General features: G+C 50.2%; 1 protein-coding gene across 1 annotated transcript in view; it reads left to right on the top strand.

The window, feature by feature from the left end:
- Positions 1–7,980, top strand: part of LOC142718071 (repressor of RNA polymerase III transcription MAF1 homolog) — a gene marked incomplete at its 3' end in the record, with an annotated part of 61,669 nt that extends 53,689 nt beyond the window's left edge. Inside the window, exons 3-5 of the mRNA XM_075848744.1 lie at positions 5,445–5,553; positions 7,203–7,331; positions 7,815–7,980. Coding sequence (XP_075704859.1) covers positions 5,471–5,553; positions 7,203–7,331; positions 7,815–7,980 — 378 coding nt within the window. The remainder of the gene's footprint in view (positions 1–5,444; positions 5,554–7,202; positions 7,332–7,814) is intronic.
- Positions 7,981–19,097: the final 11,117 nt, after the last annotated feature.

Below are 19,097 nucleotides of genomic sequence, written 5' to 3'. Positions count from 1 at the left end.
TGTGCTCTTCTCTGTTATTATACCCCCCTCCTCATATACGTCCTGTGCTCTTCTCTATATGTTATTATACCCCCTCCTCATATACGTCCTGTGCTCTTCTCTATATGTTATTATACCCCCTCATATACGTCCTGTGCTCTTCTCTGTTATTATACCCCCTCCTCATACGCGTCCTGTGCTCTTCTCTATTATACCTCCCTCCTCATACGCGTCCTGTGCTCTTCTCTCTATGTTATTATACCCCCTCCTCATACACGTCCTGTGCTCTTCTCTGTTATTATACCCCCTCCTCATACGCGTCCTGTGCTCTTCTCTATTATTATACCCCCTCCTCATACACGTCCTGTGCTCTTCTCTGTTATTATACCCCCTCCTCATACGCGTCCTGTGCTCTTCTCTATTATTATACCCCCTCCTCATACACGTCCTGTGCTCTTCTCTATGTTATTATACCTCCCTCCTCATACGCGTCCTGTGCTCTTCTCTATATGTTATTATACCCCCCTCCTCATACACGTCCTGTGCTCTTCTCTGTTATTATACCCCCTCCTCATACACGTCCTGTGCTCTTCTCTATTATTATACCCCCCTCCTCATACACGTCCTGTGCTCTTCTCTATATGTTATTATACCCCCCTTCTCATACTCGTCCTGTGCTCTTCTCTATATGTTATTATACCCCCTCCTCATAGGCGTCCTGTGCTCTTCTCTGTTATTATACCCCCCCCCTCATACTCGTCCTGTGCTCTTCTGTTATTATACCCCCCTTCTCATATACGTCCTGTGCTATTCTCTGTTATTATACCCCCTCCTCATACACGTCCTGTGCTCTTCTCTATATGTTATTATACCCCCTCCTCATACACGTCCTGTGCTCTTCTCTATGTTATTATACCTCCCTCCTCATACGCGTCCTGTGCTCTTCTCTATATGTTATTATACCCCCTCCTCATACACGTCCTGTGCTCTTCTCTGTTATTATACCCCCCTCCTCATACACGTCCTGTGCTCTTCTCTATATGTTATTATACCCCCTCCTCATATACGTCCTGTGCTCTTCTCTATATGTTATTATACCCCCTCCTCATATACGTCCTGTGCTCTTCTCTATATGTTATTATACCTCCCTCCTCATACACGTCCTGTGCTCTTCTCTGTTATTATACCCCCTCCTCATACACGTCCTGTGCTCTTCTCTATATGTTATTATACCCCCTCCTCATATACGTCCTGTGCTCTTCTCTATATGTTATTATACCCCCTCCTCATATACGTCCTGTGCTCTTCTCTGTTATTATACCCCCTCCTCATATACGTCCTGTGCTCTTCTCTATATGTTATTATACCCCCTCCTCATACACGTCCTGTGCTCTTCTCTGTTATTATACCCCCTCCTCATACGCGTCCTGTGCTCTTCTCTATTATTATACCCCCTCCTCATACACGTCCTGTGCTCTTCTCTCTATGTTATTATACCCCCTCCTCATACACGTCCTGTGCTCTTCTCTGTTATTATACCCCCTCCTCATATACGTCCTGTGCTCTTCTCTATATGTTATTATACCCCCTCCTCATACACGTCCTGTGCTCTTCTCTATATGTTATTATACCCCCTCCTCATACACGTCCTGTGCTCTTCTCTGTTATTATACCTCCCTCCTCATACACGTCCTGTGCTCTTCTCTGTTATTATACCCCCCTCCTCATACACGTCCTGTGCTCTTCTCTATATGTTATTATACCCCCTCCTCATATACGTCCTGTGCTCTTCTCTATATGTTATTATACCCCCTCCTCATACACGTCCTGTGCTCTTCTCTATATGTTATTATACCTCCCTCCTCATACACGTCCTGTGCTCTTCTCTGTTATTATACCCCCTCCTCATACACGTCCTGTGCTCTTCTCTGTTATTATACCCCCTCCTCATATACGTCCTGTGCTCTTCTCTATATGTTATTATACCCCCTCCTCATACACGTCCTGTGCTCTTCTCTATATGTTATTATACCTCCCTCCTCATACACGTCTTGTGCTCTTCTCTATTATCATACCCCCCTCCTCATACGCGTCCTGTGCTCTTCTCTGTTATTATACCCCCCCTCCTCATACACGTCCTGTGCTCTTCTCTGTTATTATACCCCCTCCTCATACGCGTCCTGTGCTCTTCTCTATTATTATACCCCCCTCCTCATACGCGTCCTGTGCTCTTCTCTGTTATTATACCCCCCTCCTCATACACGTCCTGTTCTCTTCTCTGTTATTATACCCCCTTCCTCATACGCGTCCTGTGCTCTTCTGTTATTATACCTCTCTCCTCATACACGTCCTGTGCTCTTCTCTGTTATTATACCCCCTCCTCATACACGTCCTGTGCTCTTCTCTATTATTATACCTCCCTCCTCATACACGTCCTGTGCTCTTCTCTATTATTATACCCCCCTCCTCATACACGTCCTGTTCTCTTCTCTATATGTTATTATACCCCCTCCTCATACACGTCCTGTGCTCTTCTCTATATGTTATACCCCCTCCTCATAGGCGTCCTGTGCTCTTCTCTCTATGTTATTATACCCCCTCCTCATACGCGTCCTGTGCTCTTCTCTGTTATTATACCCCCTCCTCATACTCGTCCTGTGCTCTTCTCTATATGTTATTATACCCCCTCCTCATACACGTCCTGTGCTCTTCTCTATATGTTATTATACCCCCTCCTCATACTCGTCCTGTGCTCTTCTCTATATGTTATTATACCCCCTCCTCATACGCGTCCTGTGCTCTTCTCTGTTATTATACCCCCTCCTCATACACGTCCTGTGCTCTTCTCTGTTATTATACCCCCTCCTCATACACGTCCTGTGCTCTTCTCTATATGTTATTATACCTCCCTCCTCATACACGTCCTGTGCTCTTCTCTATATGTTATTATACCCCCTCCTCATATACGTCCTGTGCTCTTCTCTATATGTTATTATACCCCCCTCCTCATACACGTCCTGTGCTCTTCTCTATATGTTATTATACCCCCCTCCTCATACACGTCCTGTGCTCTTCTCTATATGTTATTATACTCCCTCCTCATACACGTCCTGTGCTCTTCTCTATATGTTATTATACCCCCTCCTCATACACGTCCTGTGCTCTTCTCTATATGTTATTATACCCCCTCCTCATACACGTCCTGTGCTCTTCTCTATATGTTATTATACTCCCTCCTCATACACGTCCTGTGCTCTTCTCTATATGTTATTATACCCCCTCCTCATACACGTCCTGTGCTCTTCTCTGTTATTATACCCCCTCCTCATACACATCCTGTGCTCTTCTCTATTATTATACCCCCTTCCTCATACGCGTCCTGTGCTCTTCTCTGTTATTATACCCCCTCCTCATACGCGTCCTGTGCTCTTCTCTATTATTATACCCCCTCCTCATACGCGTCCTGTGCTCTTCTCTATTATTATACCCCATCCTCATACGCGTCCTGTGCTCTTCTCTGTTATTATACCCCCTCCTCATACGCGTCCTGTGCTCTTCTCTATTATTATACCCCCCTCCTCATACGCGTCCTGTGCTCTTCTCTATATGTTATTATACCCCCTCCTCATACACGTCCTGTGCTCTTCTCTATTATTATACCCCCCTCCTCATACACGTCCTGTGCTCTTCTCTATATGTTATTATACCCCCCTCCTCATACACGTCCTGTGCTCTTCTCTATATGTTATTATACCCCCTCCTCATACACGTCCTGTGCTCTTCTCTGTTATTATACCCCCTCCTCATACACGTCCTGTGCTCTTCTCTATATGTTATTATACCCCCTCCTCATACACGTCCTGTGCTCTTCTCTGTTATTATACCCCCTCCTCATACACGTCCTGTGCTCTTCTCTGTTATTATACCCCCTCCTCATACACGTCCTGTGCTCTTCTCTATATGTTATTATACCTCCCTCCTCATACACGTCCTGTGCTCTTCTCTATGTTATTATACCCCCCTCCTCATACACGTCCTGTGCTCTTCTCTATTATTATACCTCCCTCCTCATACTCGTCCTGTGCTCTTCTCTATATGTTATTATACCCCCTCCTCATACACGTCCTGTGCTCTTCTCTGTTATTATACCCCCTCCTCATACACGTCCTGTGCTCTTCTCTATATGTTATTATACCCCCTCCTCATACGCGTCCTGTGCTCTTCTCTATTATTATACCCCCCTCCTCATACGCGTCCTGTGCTCTTCTCTATATGTTATTATACCCCCTCCTCATACACGTCCTGTGCTCTTCTCTATTATTATACCCCCCTCCTCATACACGTCCTGTGCTCTTCTCTATATGTTATTATACCCCCCTCCTCATACACGTCCTGTGCTCTTCTCTATATGTTATTATACCCCCTCTTCATACACGTCCTGTGCTCTTCTCTGTTATTATACCCCCTCCTCATACACGTCCTGTGCTCTTCTCTATATGTTATTATACCCCCTCCTCATACACGTCCTGTGCTCTTCTCTATATGTTATTATACCCCCTCCTCATACGCGTCCTGTGCTCTTCTCTATATGTTATTATACCTCCCTCCTCATACACGAACTGTGCTCTTCTCTGTTATTATACCCCCTCCTCATACACGTCCTGTGCTCTTCTCTATATGTTATTATACCCCCTCCTCATACACGTCCTGTGCTCTTCTCTATATGTTATTATACCCCCTCCTCATACACGTCCTGTGCTCTTCTCTGTTATTATACCCCCTCCTCATACACGTCCTGTGCTCTTCTCTGTTATTATACCCCCTCCTCATACACGTCCTGTGCTCTTCTCTATATGTTATTATACCTCCCTCCTCATACACGTCCTGTGCTCTTCTCTATATGTTATTATACCCCCCTCCTCATACACGTCCTGTGCTCTTCTCTATATGTTATTATACCCCCTCCTCATACACGTCCTGTGCTCTTCTCTATATGTTATTATACCCCCTCCTCATATACGTCCTGTGCTCTTCTCTATATGTTATTATACCCCCCTCCTCATACACGTCCTGTGCTCTTCTCTATATGTTATTATACCCCCTCCTCATACACGTCCTGTGCTCTTCTCTGTTATTATACCCCCTCCTCATACACGTCCTGTGCTCTTCTCTATATGTTATTATACCCCCTCCTCATACACGTCCTGTGCTCTTCTCTGTTATTATACCCCCTCCTCATACACGTCCTGTGCTCTTCTCTCTTATTATACCCCCTCCTCATACACGTCCTGTGCTCTTCTCTATATGTTATTATACCCCCTCCTCATACACGTCCTGTGCTCTTCTCTATATGTTATTATACCCCCCTCCTCATACATGTTGGGTGTTATTGTCTATATGTTATCATTGTAACCTCCTCCCCGGCTGTTTCCACAATCCATTGTTTTCTATGCTCGTGTTTTTAGATTTTGCGGTTTGTGATATAGCAGAGATGAAACTGCTGGAGAATTCTCGTTTTGAAGCTGTGAACTCTCAGCTGTGTGTGGAGACGGGGGATACACACATCATAGGCAGGTGAGTAGACTGATCGCCATCTGTATGAACGCTTGTTGCTCTGGTGTGATATAGTGCACAGAGGTTTTTCTGTTGGTGTGATTAGCCGGAGCTCCATCATTCCATGTGCCGCTACACTTTTATTATGCCATTTCCACTGATGGCTCCAAGACAGGAGTGGTAACTGACTGTAAAGATCAAAGGACGAGGAGCCAAGAGCAACTGTACAGATCCGAGACAGTAATCACTAACCATAGAGATCTGCGGAGGAGTCGTCCTCACCAACTGCAGTATAGAGATCTGTGGAGGACGACCCAACTACAGTGTACAGATGCGCAACGGAGGAGGAGTCATCACTAACCATAGAGATCAGAGGAGGAAGAGCCAACTGCAGTATACAGATCAGAGGAGGACGAGCCAGCTGCAGCATACAGATCAGAGGAGGACGAGCCAGCTGCAGCATACAGATCAGAGGAGGACGAGCCAGCTGCAGCGTACAGATCAGAGGAGGACGAGCCAGCTGCAGCGTAAAGATCAGAGGAGGACGAGCCAGCTGCAGCGTAAAGATCAGAGGAGGACGAGCCAGCTGCAGCGTAAAGATCAGAGGAGGACGAGCCAGCTGCAGCGTAAAGATCAGAGGAGGACGAGCCAGCTGCAGCGTACAGATCAGAGGAGGACGAGCCAGCTGCAGTATACAGATCAGAGGAGGACGAGCCAGCTGCAGTATACAGATCAGAGGAGGACGAGCCAGCTGCAGTATACAGATCAGAGGAGGACGAGCCAGCTGCAGTATACAGATCAGAGGAGGACGAGCCAGCTGCAGTATACAGATCAGAGGAGGACGAGCCAGCTGCAGTATACAGATCAGAGGAGGACGAGCCAGCTGCAGTATACAGATCAGAGGAGGACGAGCCAGCTGCAGTATACAGATCAGAGGAGGACGAGCCAGCTGCAGTATACAGATCAGAGGAGGACGAGCCAGCTGCAGTATACAGATCAGAGGAGGACGAGCCAGCTGCAGTATACAGATCAGAGAGGGAGAAGGGATTAATTTATTATTATGGAAGGCATAAGACTGTAACTGGTCGTATACCATGTAAAGCCAGGTCATACAGAGCTCGTGGTATAAGTGCCACCACTAATAACCATATTACAAGACCAGAGGAGGCAGAGGCCTAAGCATTGCATAGATGATTACATAATGGCCAAGAACACGGCTGCGAGGCTTCTGCATGGTTTTCTGATACCCCTTCTTGGCACTAGGGTCGAATAACTTCCAACCTCTGGGCAACAAACTAAAAATATTACAAGACCATTGAATTGTGAATTTGCTGCAGGAGGAAGTTTCTATCTGGATGAAATATTCCTAGGTAGATTATGGGATGTGTCCTGCTGCTATCAGGGCCAATCCTCATCCTCCCTGAGCCGTCTCCAGAAATAAACATCGGAGAGGCATCCGGCCTGGTCTGAACACCTGCTGGGCAAATTGTACTGAACTTCCCTGCCCGGGATCAGTGGTTCCTGTGTAATATCAGTCACGTCGCTGAGGAGGACATCACATATGACCTAATGCCAACTCTAGTGGAGTCTTTTTTTCCTTTTTCCTTGACGAAGGAGATGTTTGTACAGGGATCGTGGCGGCTCCCTTTGATCTTTGTTTTGTGTTGCAGGATGGAGAGCTATTCATGTAAGATGGCTGGGGATGACAAGCACATGTTCAAGCAGTTTTGCCAGGAAGGCCAACCACATGTGCTGGAAGCGCTGTCTCCTCCCCAGACGGGCGGCGTCAGTCCCAGCAGGTACGTGTGATTTGGTGGAGCAGCTCTATCAATGCTTGTCGTACATGTTCGGAGACCTACAGTCGTGGGGTGCCTTTAACCCATGTTGTTGAGCTCTTCAAGAGTAAAGGTGGCCATACATGGGGGGGAGAAATAAGCCGCTGCCAGTTACCTCATGGTGGCAAATGGCATCGGGTGTGTTCAAATCCAACATGCCTGAAATTTCTTTACCCCAAAATGTGCCGTCAGGAAGCCCCCAAACATATTTGATTGAAACTGATGCGATAGACTGAACTTTTGTTATTTGGGCACCTCCAAAGCTTGAGACGCAGGAACGTGGGGTCATGAATTTCTACAGCTCCGTCCTCGAGGTGGATTATTACGGCAGCTCCTGTGTCAGATGAATTTCCCTCCTGACGTTTCTCGCTGCCATATTACAAGTATTAGAACGGCTGCAGAGATTTCACGCCTTCGTCTTTTTTATCTCTTATTTGTGTCTCTCAGGCTGGGAAAGAGCCTTGGAGGAGATGAGGAGGGGCCGCTGAGCGATAAATGCAGCCGGAAGACCCTCTTCTATCTGATCGCCACTCTGAATGAGTCTTTTCGTCCGGACTATGACTTCAGCGCCGCACGAAGCCATGAGTTTAGCCGTGAGCCGAGTCTGAACTGGGTAAGAGTTCTGGAAGGTGACACTGTCCTCATAACATATATTACAGAGGCTGCAGGCAGGAGAGGGGTACAGGCTGCTGGAAGGTGAGGGGGTGACACTGTCCTCTAATAACATATATTACAGAGGCTGCAGGCAGGAGAGGGGGTACAGGCTGCTGGAAGGTGAGGAGGTGACACTCTCCTCTAATAACATATATTACAGAGGCTGCAGGCAGGAGAGGGGGTACAGGCTGCTGGAAGGTGAGGGGGTGACACTGTCCTCTAATAACATATATTACAGAGGCTGCAGGCAGGAGAGGGGGTACAGGCTGCTGGAAGGTGAGGAGGTGACACTGTCCTCTAATAACATATATTACAGAGGCTGCAGGCAGGAGAGGGGGTACAGGCTGCTGGAAGGTGAGGAGGTGACACTGTCCTCTAATAACATATATTACAGAGGCTGCTGGAAGGTGAGGGGGTACAGGCTGCTGGAAGGTGAGGAGGTGACACTGTCCTCTAATAACATATATTACAGAGGCTGCAGGCAGGAGAGGGGGTACAGGCTGCTGGAAGGTGAGGAGGTGACACTGTCCTCTAATAACATATATTACAGAGGCTGCAGGCAGGAGAGGGGGTACAGGCTGCTGGAAGGTGAGGAGGTGACACTGTCCTCTAATAACATATATTACAGAGGCTGCAGGCAGGAGAGGGGGTACAGGCTGCTGGGAGGTGAGGAGGTGACACTGTCCTCTAATAACATATATTACAGAGGCTGCTGGAAGGTGAGGGGGTACAGGCTGCTGGAAGGTGAGGAGGTGACACTGTCCTCTAATAACATATATTACAGAGGCTGCAGGCAGGAGAGGGGTACAGGCTGCTGGGAGGTGAGGAGGTGACACTGTCCTCTAATAACATATATTACAGAGGCTGCTGGAAGGTGAGGGGGTACAGGCTGCTGGAAGGTGAGGAGGTGACACTGTCCTCTAATAACATATATTACAGAGGCTGCAGGCAGGAGAGGGGGTACAGGCTGCTGGAAGGTGAGGAGGTGACACTGTCCTCTAATAACATATATTACAGAGGCTGCAGGCAGGAGAGGGGTACAGGCTGCTGGAAGGTGAGGGGGTGACACTGTCCTCTAATAACATATATTACAGAGAGGCTGCAGGCAGGAGAGGGGGTACAGGCTGCTGGAAGGTGAGGAGGTGACACTGTCCTCTAATAACATATATTACAGAGGCTGCAGGCAGGAGAGGGGGTACAGGCTGCTGGAAGGTGAGGAGGTGACACTGTCCTCTAATAACATATATTACAGAGGCTGCAGGCAGGAGAGGGGTACAGGCTGCTGGAAGGTGAGGGGGTGACACTGTCCTCTAATAACATATATTACAGAGAGGCTGCAGGCAGGAGAGGGGGTACAGGCTGCTGGAAGGTGAGGAGGTGACACTGTCCTCTAATAACATATATTACAGAGGCTGCAGGCAGGAGAGGGGTACAGGCTGCTGGAAGGTGAGGAGGTGACACTGTCCTCTAATAACATATATTACAGAGAGGCTGCAGGCAGGAGAGGGGTACAGGCTGCTGGAAGGTGAGGGGGTGACACTGTCCTCTAATAACATATATTACAGAGAGGCTGCAGGCAGGAGAGGGGTACAGGCTGCTGGAAGGTGAGGAGGTGACACTGTCCTCTAATAACATATATTACAGGGGCTGCAGGCAGGAGAGGGGTACAGGCTGCTGGAAGGTGAGGAGGTGACACTGTCCTCTAATAACATATATTACAGAGAGGCTGCAGGCAGGAGAGGGGTACAGGCTGCTGGAAGGTGAGGAGGTGACACGGTCCTCTAATAACATATATTACAGAGAGGCTGCAGGCAGGAGAGGGGGTACAGGCTGCTGGAAGGTGAGGGGGTGACACTGTCCTCTAATAACATATATTACAGAGAGGCTGCAGGCAGGAGAGGGGTACAGGCTGCTGGAAGGTGAGGAGGTGACACGGTCCTCTAATAACATATATTACAGAGAGGCTGCAGGCAGGAGAGGGGGTACAGGCTGCTGGAAGGTGAGGAGGTGACACTGTCCTCTAATAACATATATTACAGAGGCTGCAGGCAGGAGAGGGGGTACAGGCTGCTGGAAGGTGAGGGGGTGACACTGTCCTCTAATAACATATATTACAGAGGCTGCAGGCAGGAGAGGGGTACAGGCTGCTGGAAGGTGAGGGGGTGACACTGTCCTCTAATAACATATATTACAGAGGCTGCAGGCAGGAGAGGGGTACAGGCTGCTGGAAGGTGAGGAGGTGACACTGTCCTCTAATAACATATATTACAGAGGCTGCAGGCAGGAGAGGGGGTACAGGCTGCTGGAAGGTGAGGAGGTGACACTGTCCTCTAATAACATATATTACAGAGGCTGCAGGCAGGAGAGGGGGTACAGGCTGCTGGAAGGTGAGGAGGTGACACTGTCCTCTAATAACATATATTACAGAGAGGCTGCAGGCAGGAGAGGGGGTACAGGCTGCTGGAAGGTGAGGGGGTGACACTGTCCTCTAATAACATATATTACAGAGAGGCTGCAGGCAGGAGAGGGGTACAGGCTGCTGGAAGGTGAGGAGGTGACACTGTCCTCTAATAACATATATTACAGAGGCTGCAGGCAGGAGAGGGGTACAGGCTGCTGGAAGGTGAGGAGGTGACACTGTCCTCTAATAACATATATTACAGAGGCTGCAGGCAGGAGAGGGGGTACAGGCTGCTGGAAGGTGAGGAGGTGACACTGTCCTCTAATAACATATATTACAGAGAGGCTGCAGGCAGGAGAGGGGTACAGGCTGCTGGAAGGTGAGGAGGTGACACTGTCCTCTAATAACATATATTACAGAGAGGCTGCAGGCAGGAGAGGGGTACAGACTGCTGGAAGGTGAGGAGGTGACACTGTCCTCTAATAACATATATTACAGAGGCTGCAGGCAGGAGAGGGGTACAGGCTGCTGGAAGGTGAGGAGGTGACACTGTCCTCTAATAACATATATTACAGAGAGGCTGCAGGCAGGAGAGGGGTACAGGCTGCTGGAAGGTGAGGAGATGACACTGTCCTCTAATAACATATATTACAGAGGCTGCAGGCAGGAGAGGTGGTGACACTGTCCTCTAATAACATATATTACAGAGGCTGCAGGCAGGAGAGGGGGTACAGGCTGCTGGAAGGTGAGGGGTGACACTGTCCTCTAATAACATATATTACAGAGGCTGCAGGCAGGAGAGGGGGTACAGGCTGCTGGAAGGTGAGGAGGTGACACTGTCCTCTAATAACATATATTACAGAGAGGCTGCAGGCAGGAGAGGGGTACAGGCTGCTGGAAGGTGAGGGGGTGACACTGTCCTCTAATAACATATATTACAGAGGCTGCAGGCAGGAGAGGGGGTACAGGCTGCTGGAAGGTGAGGAGGTGACACTGTCCTCTAATAACATATATTACAGAGGCTGCAGGCAGGAGAGGGGGTACAGGCTGCTGGAAGGTGAGGAGGTGACACTGTCCTCTAATAACATATATTACAGAGAGGCTGCAGGCAGGAGAGGGGTACAGGCTGCTGGAAGGTGAGGAGGGGACACTGTCCTCTAATAACATATATTACAGAGGCTGCAGGCAGGAGAGGGGGTACAGGCTGCTGGAAGGTGAGATGACACTGTCCTCTAATAACATATATTACAGAGGCTGCAGGCAGGAGAGGGGGTACAGGCTGCTGGAAGGGGAGGGGGTGACACTGTCCTCTAATAACATATATTACAGAGGCTGCAGGCAGGAGAGGGGTACAGGCTGCTGGAAGGTGAGGAGGTGACACGGTCCTCTAATAACATATATTACAGAGAGGCTGCAGGCAGGAGAGGGGGTACAGGCTGCTGGAAGGTGAGGGGGTGACACTGTCCTCTAATAACATATATTACAGAGGCTGCAGGCAGGAGAGGGGTACAGGCTGCTGGAAGGTGAGGAGGTGACACTGTCCTCTAATAACATATATTACAGAGGCTGCAGGCAGGAGAGGGGGTACAGGCTGCTGGAAGGTGAGGGGGTGACACTGTCCTCTAATAACATATATTACAGAGGCTGCAGGCAGGAGAGGGGGTACAGGCTGCTGGAAGGTGAGGGGGTGACACTGTCCTCTAATAACATATATTACAGAGGGGCTGCAGGCAGGAGAGGGGGTACAGGCTGCTGGAAGGTGAGGAGGTGACACTGTCCTCTAATAACATATATTACAGAGGCTGCAGGCAGGAGAGGGGTACAGACTGCTGGAAGGTGAGGAGGTGACACTGTCCTCTAATAACATATATTACAGAGGCTGCAGGCAGGAGAGGGGGTACAGGCTGCTGGAAGGTGAGGAGGTGACACTGTCCTCTAATAACATATATTACAGAGGCTGCAGGCAGGAGAGGGGTACAGGCTGCTGGAAGGTGAGGAGGTGACACTGTCCTCTAATAACATATATTACAGAGGCTGCAGGCAGGAGAGGGGGTACAGGCTGCTGGAAGGTGAGGAGGTGACACTGTCCTCTAATAACATATATTACAGAGGCTGCAGGCAGGAGAGGGGGTACAGGCTGCTGGAAGGTGAGGAGGTGACACTGTCCTCTAATAACATATATTACAGAGAGGCTGCAGGCAGGAGAGGGGGTACAGGCTGCTGGAAGGTGAGGAGGTGACACTGTCCTCTAATAACATATATTACAGAGGCTGCAGGCAGGAGAGGGGGTACAGGCTGCTGGAAGGTGAGGAGGTGACACTGTCCTCTAATAACATATATTACAGAGGCTGCTGGCAGGAGAGGGGGTACAGGCTGCTGGAAGGTGAGGAGGTGACACTGTCCTCTAATAACATATATTACAGAGAGGCTGCAGGCAGGAGAGGGGTACAGGCTGCTGGAAGGTGAGGAGGTGACACTGTCCTCTAATAACATATATTACAGAGGCTGCAGGCAGGAGAGGGGGTACAGGCTGCTGGAAGGTGAGGGGGTGACACTGTCCTCTAATAACATATATTACAGAGAGGCTGCAGGCAGGAGAGGGGGTACAGGCTGCTGGAAGGTGAGGAGGTGACACTGTCCTCTAATAACATATATTACAGAGAGGCTGCAGGCAGGAGAGGGGGTACAGGCTGCTGGAAGGTGAGGAGGTGACACTGTCCTCTAATAACATATATTACAGAGGCTGCAGGCAGGAGAGGGGTACAGACTGCTGGAAGGTGAGGAGGTGACACTGTCCTCTAATAACATATATTACAGAGGCTGCAGGCAGGAGAGGGGTACAGGCTGCTGGAAGGTGAGGAGATGACACTGTCCTCTAATAACATATATTACAGAGGCTGCAGGCAGGAGAGGGGTACAGGCTGCAGGCAGGAGAGGTGGTGACACTGTCCTCTAATAACATATATTACAGAGGCTGCAGGCAGGAGAGGGGGTACAGGCTGCTGGAAGGTGAGGGGTGACACTGTCCTCTAATAACATATATTACAGAGGCTGCAGGCAGGAGAGGGGGTACAGGCTGCTGGAAGGTGAGGGGGTGACACTGTCCTCTAATAACATATATTACAGAGAGGCTGCAGGCAGGAGAGGGGGTACAGGCTGCTGGAAGGTGAGGAGGTGACACTGCCCTCTAATAACATATATTACAGAGAGGCTGCAGGCAGGAGAGGGGGTACAGGCTGCTGGAAGGTGAGGGGGTGACACTGTCCTCTAATAACATATATTACAGAGGCTGCAGGCAGGAGAGGGGGGTACAGGCTGCTGGAAGGTGAGGAGATGACACTGTCCTCTAATAACATATATTACAGAGGCTGCTGGAAGGTGAGGAGGTGACACTGTCCTCTAATAACATATATTACAGAGGCTGCAGGCAGGAGAGGGGGTACAGGCTGCTGGAAGGTGAGGAGGTGACACTGTCCTCTAATAACATATATTACAGAGAGGCTGCAGGCAGGAGAGGGGGTACAGGCTGCTGGAAGGTGAGGGGGTGACACTGTCCTCTAATAACATATATTACAGAGGCTGCAGGCAGGAGAGGGGGTACAGGCTGCTGGAAGGTGAGGAGGTGACACTGTCCTCTAATAACATATATTACAGAGGCTGCAGGCAGGAGAGGGGGTACAGGCTGCTGGAAGGTGAGGGGGTGACACTGTCCTCTAATAACATATATTACAGAGGCTGCAGGCAGGAGAGGGGGTACAGGCTGCTGGAAGGTGAGGGGGTGACACTGTCCTCTAATAACATATTACAGAGGCTGCAGGCAGGAGAGGGGTACAGGCTGCTGGAAGGTGAGGAGGTGACACTGTCCTCTAATAACATATATTACAGAGGCTGCAGGCAGGAGAGGGGGTACAGGCTGCTGGAAGGTGAGGAGATGACACTGTCCTCTAATAACATATATTACAGAGAGGCTGCAGGCAGGAGAGGGGTACAGACTGCTGGAAGGTGGGGAGGTGACACTGTCCTCTAATAACATATATTACAGAGGCTGCAGGCAGGAGAGGGGTACAGGCTGCTGGAAGGTGAGGAGGTGACACTGTCCTCTAATAACATATATTACAGAGGCTGCAGGCAGGAGAGGGGGTACAGGCTGCTGGAAGGTGAGGGGGTGACACTGTCCTCTAATAACATATATTACAGAGGCTGCAGGCAGGAGAGGGGGTACAGGCTGCTGGAAGGTGAGGAGGTGACACTGTCCTCTAATAACATATATTACAGAGGCTGCAGGCAGGAGATGGGGTACAGGCTGCTGGAAGGTGAGGAGGTGACACTGTCCTCTAATAACATATATTACAGAGGCTGCAGGCAGGAGAGGGGGTACAGGCTGCTGGAAGGTGAGGAGGTGACACTGTCCTCTAATAACATATATTACAGAGGCTGCAGGCAGGAGAGGGGGTACAGGCTGCTGGAAGGTGAGGAGGTGACACTGTCCTCTAATAACATATATTACAGAGGCTGCAGGCAGGAGAGGGGTACAGGCTGCTGGAAGGGGAGGGGGTGACACTGTCCTCTAATAACATATATTACAGAGGCTGCAGGCAGGAGAGGGGGTACAGGCTGCTGGAAGGTGAGGAGGTGACACTGTCCTCTAATAACATATATTACAGAGGCTGCAGGCAGGAGAGGGGTACAGGCTGCTGGAAGGTGAGGGGGTGACACTGTCCTCTAATAACATATATTACAGAGAGGCTGCAGGCAGGAGAGGGGTACAGACTGCTGGAGGGTGAGGGGGTACAGGCTGCAGGCAGGAGAGGGGTACAGGCTGCTGGAAGGTGAGGAGGTGACACTGTCCTCTAATAACATATATTACAGAGGCTGCAGGCAGGAGAGGGGGTACAGGCTGCTGGAAGGTGAGGAGATGACACTGTCCTCTAATAACATATATTACAGAGAGGCTGCAGGCAGGAGAGGGGTACAGACTGCTGGAAGGTGGGGAGGTGACACTGTCCTCTAATAACATATATTACAGAGGCTGCAGGCAGGAGAGGGGTACAGGCTGCTGGAAGGTGAGGAGGTGACACTGTCCTCTAATAACATATATTACAGAGGCTGCAGGCAGGAGAGGGGGTACAGGCTGCTGGAAGGTGAGGGGGTGACACTGTCCTCTAATAACATATATTACAGAGGCTGCAGGCAGGAGAGGGGGTACAGGCTGCTGGAAGGTGAGGAGGTGACACTGTCCTCTAATAACATATATTACAGAGGCTGCAGGCAGGAGATGGGGTACAGGCTGCTGGAAGGTGAGGAGGTGACACTGTCCTCTAATAACATATATTACAGAGGCTGCAGGCAGGAGAGGGGGTACAGGCTGCTGGAAGGTGAGGAGGTGACACTGTCCTCTAATAACATATATTACAGAGGCTGCAGGCAGGAGAGGGGGTACAGGCTGCTGGAAGGTGAGGAGGTGACACTGTCCTCTAATAACATATATTACAGAGGCTGCAGGCAGGAGAGGGGTACAGGCTGCTGGAAGGGGAGGGGGTGACACTGTCCTCTAATAACATATATTACAGAGGCTGCAGGCAGGAGAGGGGGTACAGGCTGCTGGAAGGTGAGGAGGTGACACTGTCCTCTAATAACATATATTACAGAGGCTGCAGGCAGGAGAGGGGTACAGGCTGCTGGAAGGTGAGGGGGTGACACTGTCCTCTAATAACATATATTACAGAGAGGCTGCAGGCAGGAGAGGGGTACAGACTGCTGGAGGGTGAGGGGGTACAGGCTGCAGGCAGGAGAGGGGTACAGGCTGCTGGAAGGTGAGGAGGTGACACTGTCCTCTAATAACATATATTACAGAGGCTGCAGGCAGGAGAGGGAGTACAGGCTGCTGGAAGGTGAGGGGGTGACACTGTCCTCTAATAACATATATTACAGAGGCTGCAGGCAGGAGAGGGGGTACAGGCTGCTGGAAGGTGAGGGGGTGACACTGTCCTCTAATAACATATATTACAGAGGCTGCAGGCAGGAGAGGGGGTACAGGCTGCTGGAAGGTGAGGGGGTGACACTGTCCTCTAATAACATATATTACAGAGGCTGCAGGCAGGAGAGGGGGTACAGGCTGCTGGAAGGTGAGGAGGTGACACTGTCCTCTAATAACCTATATTACAGAGGCTGCAGGCAGGAGAGGGGGTACAGGCTGCTGGAAGGTGAGGGGGTGACACTGTCCTCTAATAACATATATTACAGAGAGGCTGCAGGCAGGAGGGGGGTACAGGCTGCTGGAAGGTGAGGAGGTGACACTGTCCTCTAATAACATATATTACAGAGGCTGCAGGCAGGAGAGGGGGTACAGGCTGCTGGAAGGTGAGGGGGTGATACTGTCCTCTAATAACATATATTACAGAGGCTGCAGGCAGGAGAGGGGTACAGGCTGCTGGAAGGTGAGGAGGTGACACTGTCCTCTAATAACATATATTACAGAGGCTGCAGGCAGGAGAGGGGGTACAGGCTGCTGGAAGGTGAGGAGGTGACACTGTCCTCTAATAACATATATTACAGAGGCTGCAGGCAGGAGAGGGGTACAGGCTGCTGGAAGGGGAGGGGGTGACACTGTCCTCTAATAACATATATTACAGAGGCTGCAGGCAGGAGAGGGGGTACAGGCTGCTGGAAGGTGAGGAGGTGACACTGTCCTCTAATAACATATATTACAGAGGCTGCAGGCAGGAGAGGGGTACAGGCTGCTGGAAGGTGAGGAGGTGACACTGTCCTCTAATAACATATATTACAGAGGCTGCAGGCAGGAGAGGGGGTACAGGCTGCTGGAAGGTGAGGGGGTGACACTGTCCTCTAATAACATATATTACAGAGGCTGCAGGCAGGAGAGGGGTACAGGCTGCTGGAAGGTGAGGAGGTGACACTGTCCTCTAATAACATATATTACAGAGGCTGCAGGCAGGAGAGGGGTACAGGCTGCTGGAAGGTGAGGAGGTGACACTGTCCTCTAATAACATATATTACAGAGGCTGCAGGCAGGAGAGGGGGTACAGGCTGCTGGAAGGTGAGGAGGTGACACTGTCCTCTAATAACATATATTACAGAGAGGCTGCAGGCAGGAGAGGGGGTACAGGCTGCTGGAAGGTGAGGGGGTGACACTGTCCTCTAATAACATATATTACAGAGGCTGCAGGCAGGAGAGGGGGTACAGGCTGCTGGAAGGTGAGGAGGTGACACTGTCCTCTAATAACATATATTACAGAGGCTGCAGGCAGGAGAGGGGGTACAGGCTGCTGGAAGGTGAGGAGGTGACACTGTCCTCTAATAACATATATTACAGAGGCTGCAGGCAGGAGAGGGGTACAGGCTGCTGGAAGGTGAGGAGATGACACTGTCCTCTAATAACATATATTACAGAGGCTGCAGGCAGGAGAGGGGTACAGGCTGCTGGAAGGTGAGGAGGTGACACTGTCCTCTAATAACATATATTACAGAGGCTGCAGGCAGGAGAGGGGGTACAGGCTGCTGGAAGGTGAGGAGATGACACTGTCCTCTAATAACATATATTACAGAGGCTGCAGGCAGGAGAGGGGTACAGGCTGCTGGAAGGTGAGGAGGTGACACTGTCCTCTAATAACATATATTACAGAGGCTGCAGGCAGGAGAGGGGTACAGGCTGCTGGAAGGTGAGGAGGTGACACTGTCCTCTAATAACATATATTACAGAGGCTGCAGGCAGGAGAGGGGTACAGGCTGCTGGAAGGTGAGGAGGTGACACTGTCCTCTAATAACACATATTACAGAGGCTGCAGGCAGGAGAGGGGGTACAGACTGCTGGAAGGTGAGGGGGTGACACTGTCCTCTAATAACATATATTACAGAGGCTGCAGGCAGGAGAGGGGTACAGGCTGCTGGAAGGTGAGGGGGTGACACTGTCCTCTAATAACATATATTACAGAGGCTGCAGGCAGGAGAGGGGTACAGGCTGCTGGAATGTGAGGAGGAGACACTGTCCTCTAATAACATATATTACAGAGGCTGCAGGCAGGAGAGGGGGTACAGGCTGCTGGAAGGTGAGGGGGTGACACTGTCCTCTAATAACATATATTACAGAGGCTGCAGGCAGGAGAGGGGGTACAGGCTGCTGGAAGGTGAGGGGGTGACACTGTCCTCTAATAACATATATTACAGAGGCTGCAGGCAGGAGAGGGGGTACAGGCTGCTGGAAGGTGAGGAGGTGACACTGTCCTCTAATAACATATATTACAGAGGCTGCAGGCAGGAGAGGGGGTACAGACTGCTGGAAGGTGAGGAGGTGACACTGTCCTCTAATAACATATATTACAGAGGCTGCAGGCAGGAGAGGGGTACAGGCTGCTGGAAGGTGAGGAGGGGACACTGTCCTCTAATAACATATATTACAGAGGCTGCAGGCAGGAGGGGGGTACAGGCTGCTGGAAGGTGAGGGGGTGACACTGTCCTCTAATAACATATATTACAGAGGCTGCAGGCAGGAGAGGGGTACAGGCTGCTGGAAGGTGAGGAGGGGACACTGTCCTCTAATAACATATATTACAGAGGCTGCAGGCAGGAGGGGGGTACAGGCTGCTGGAAGGTGAGGGGGTGACACTGTCCTCTAATAACATATATTACAGAGGCTGCAGTCAGGAGAGGGGTACAGG

This window comes from Rhinoderma darwinii, unplaced genomic scaffold, assembly GCF_050947455.1.
Source record: "Rhinoderma darwinii isolate aRhiDar2 unplaced genomic scaffold, aRhiDar2.hap1 Scaffold_4596, whole genome shotgun sequence".
In the NCBI taxonomy this organism is placed as follows: Eukaryota; Metazoa; Chordata; class Amphibia; order Anura; family Rhinodermatidae; genus Rhinoderma; species Rhinoderma darwinii.
Note: the sequence above shows the minus strand (reverse complement) of the source record. Positions and strands in the feature narration are given on the sequence as shown.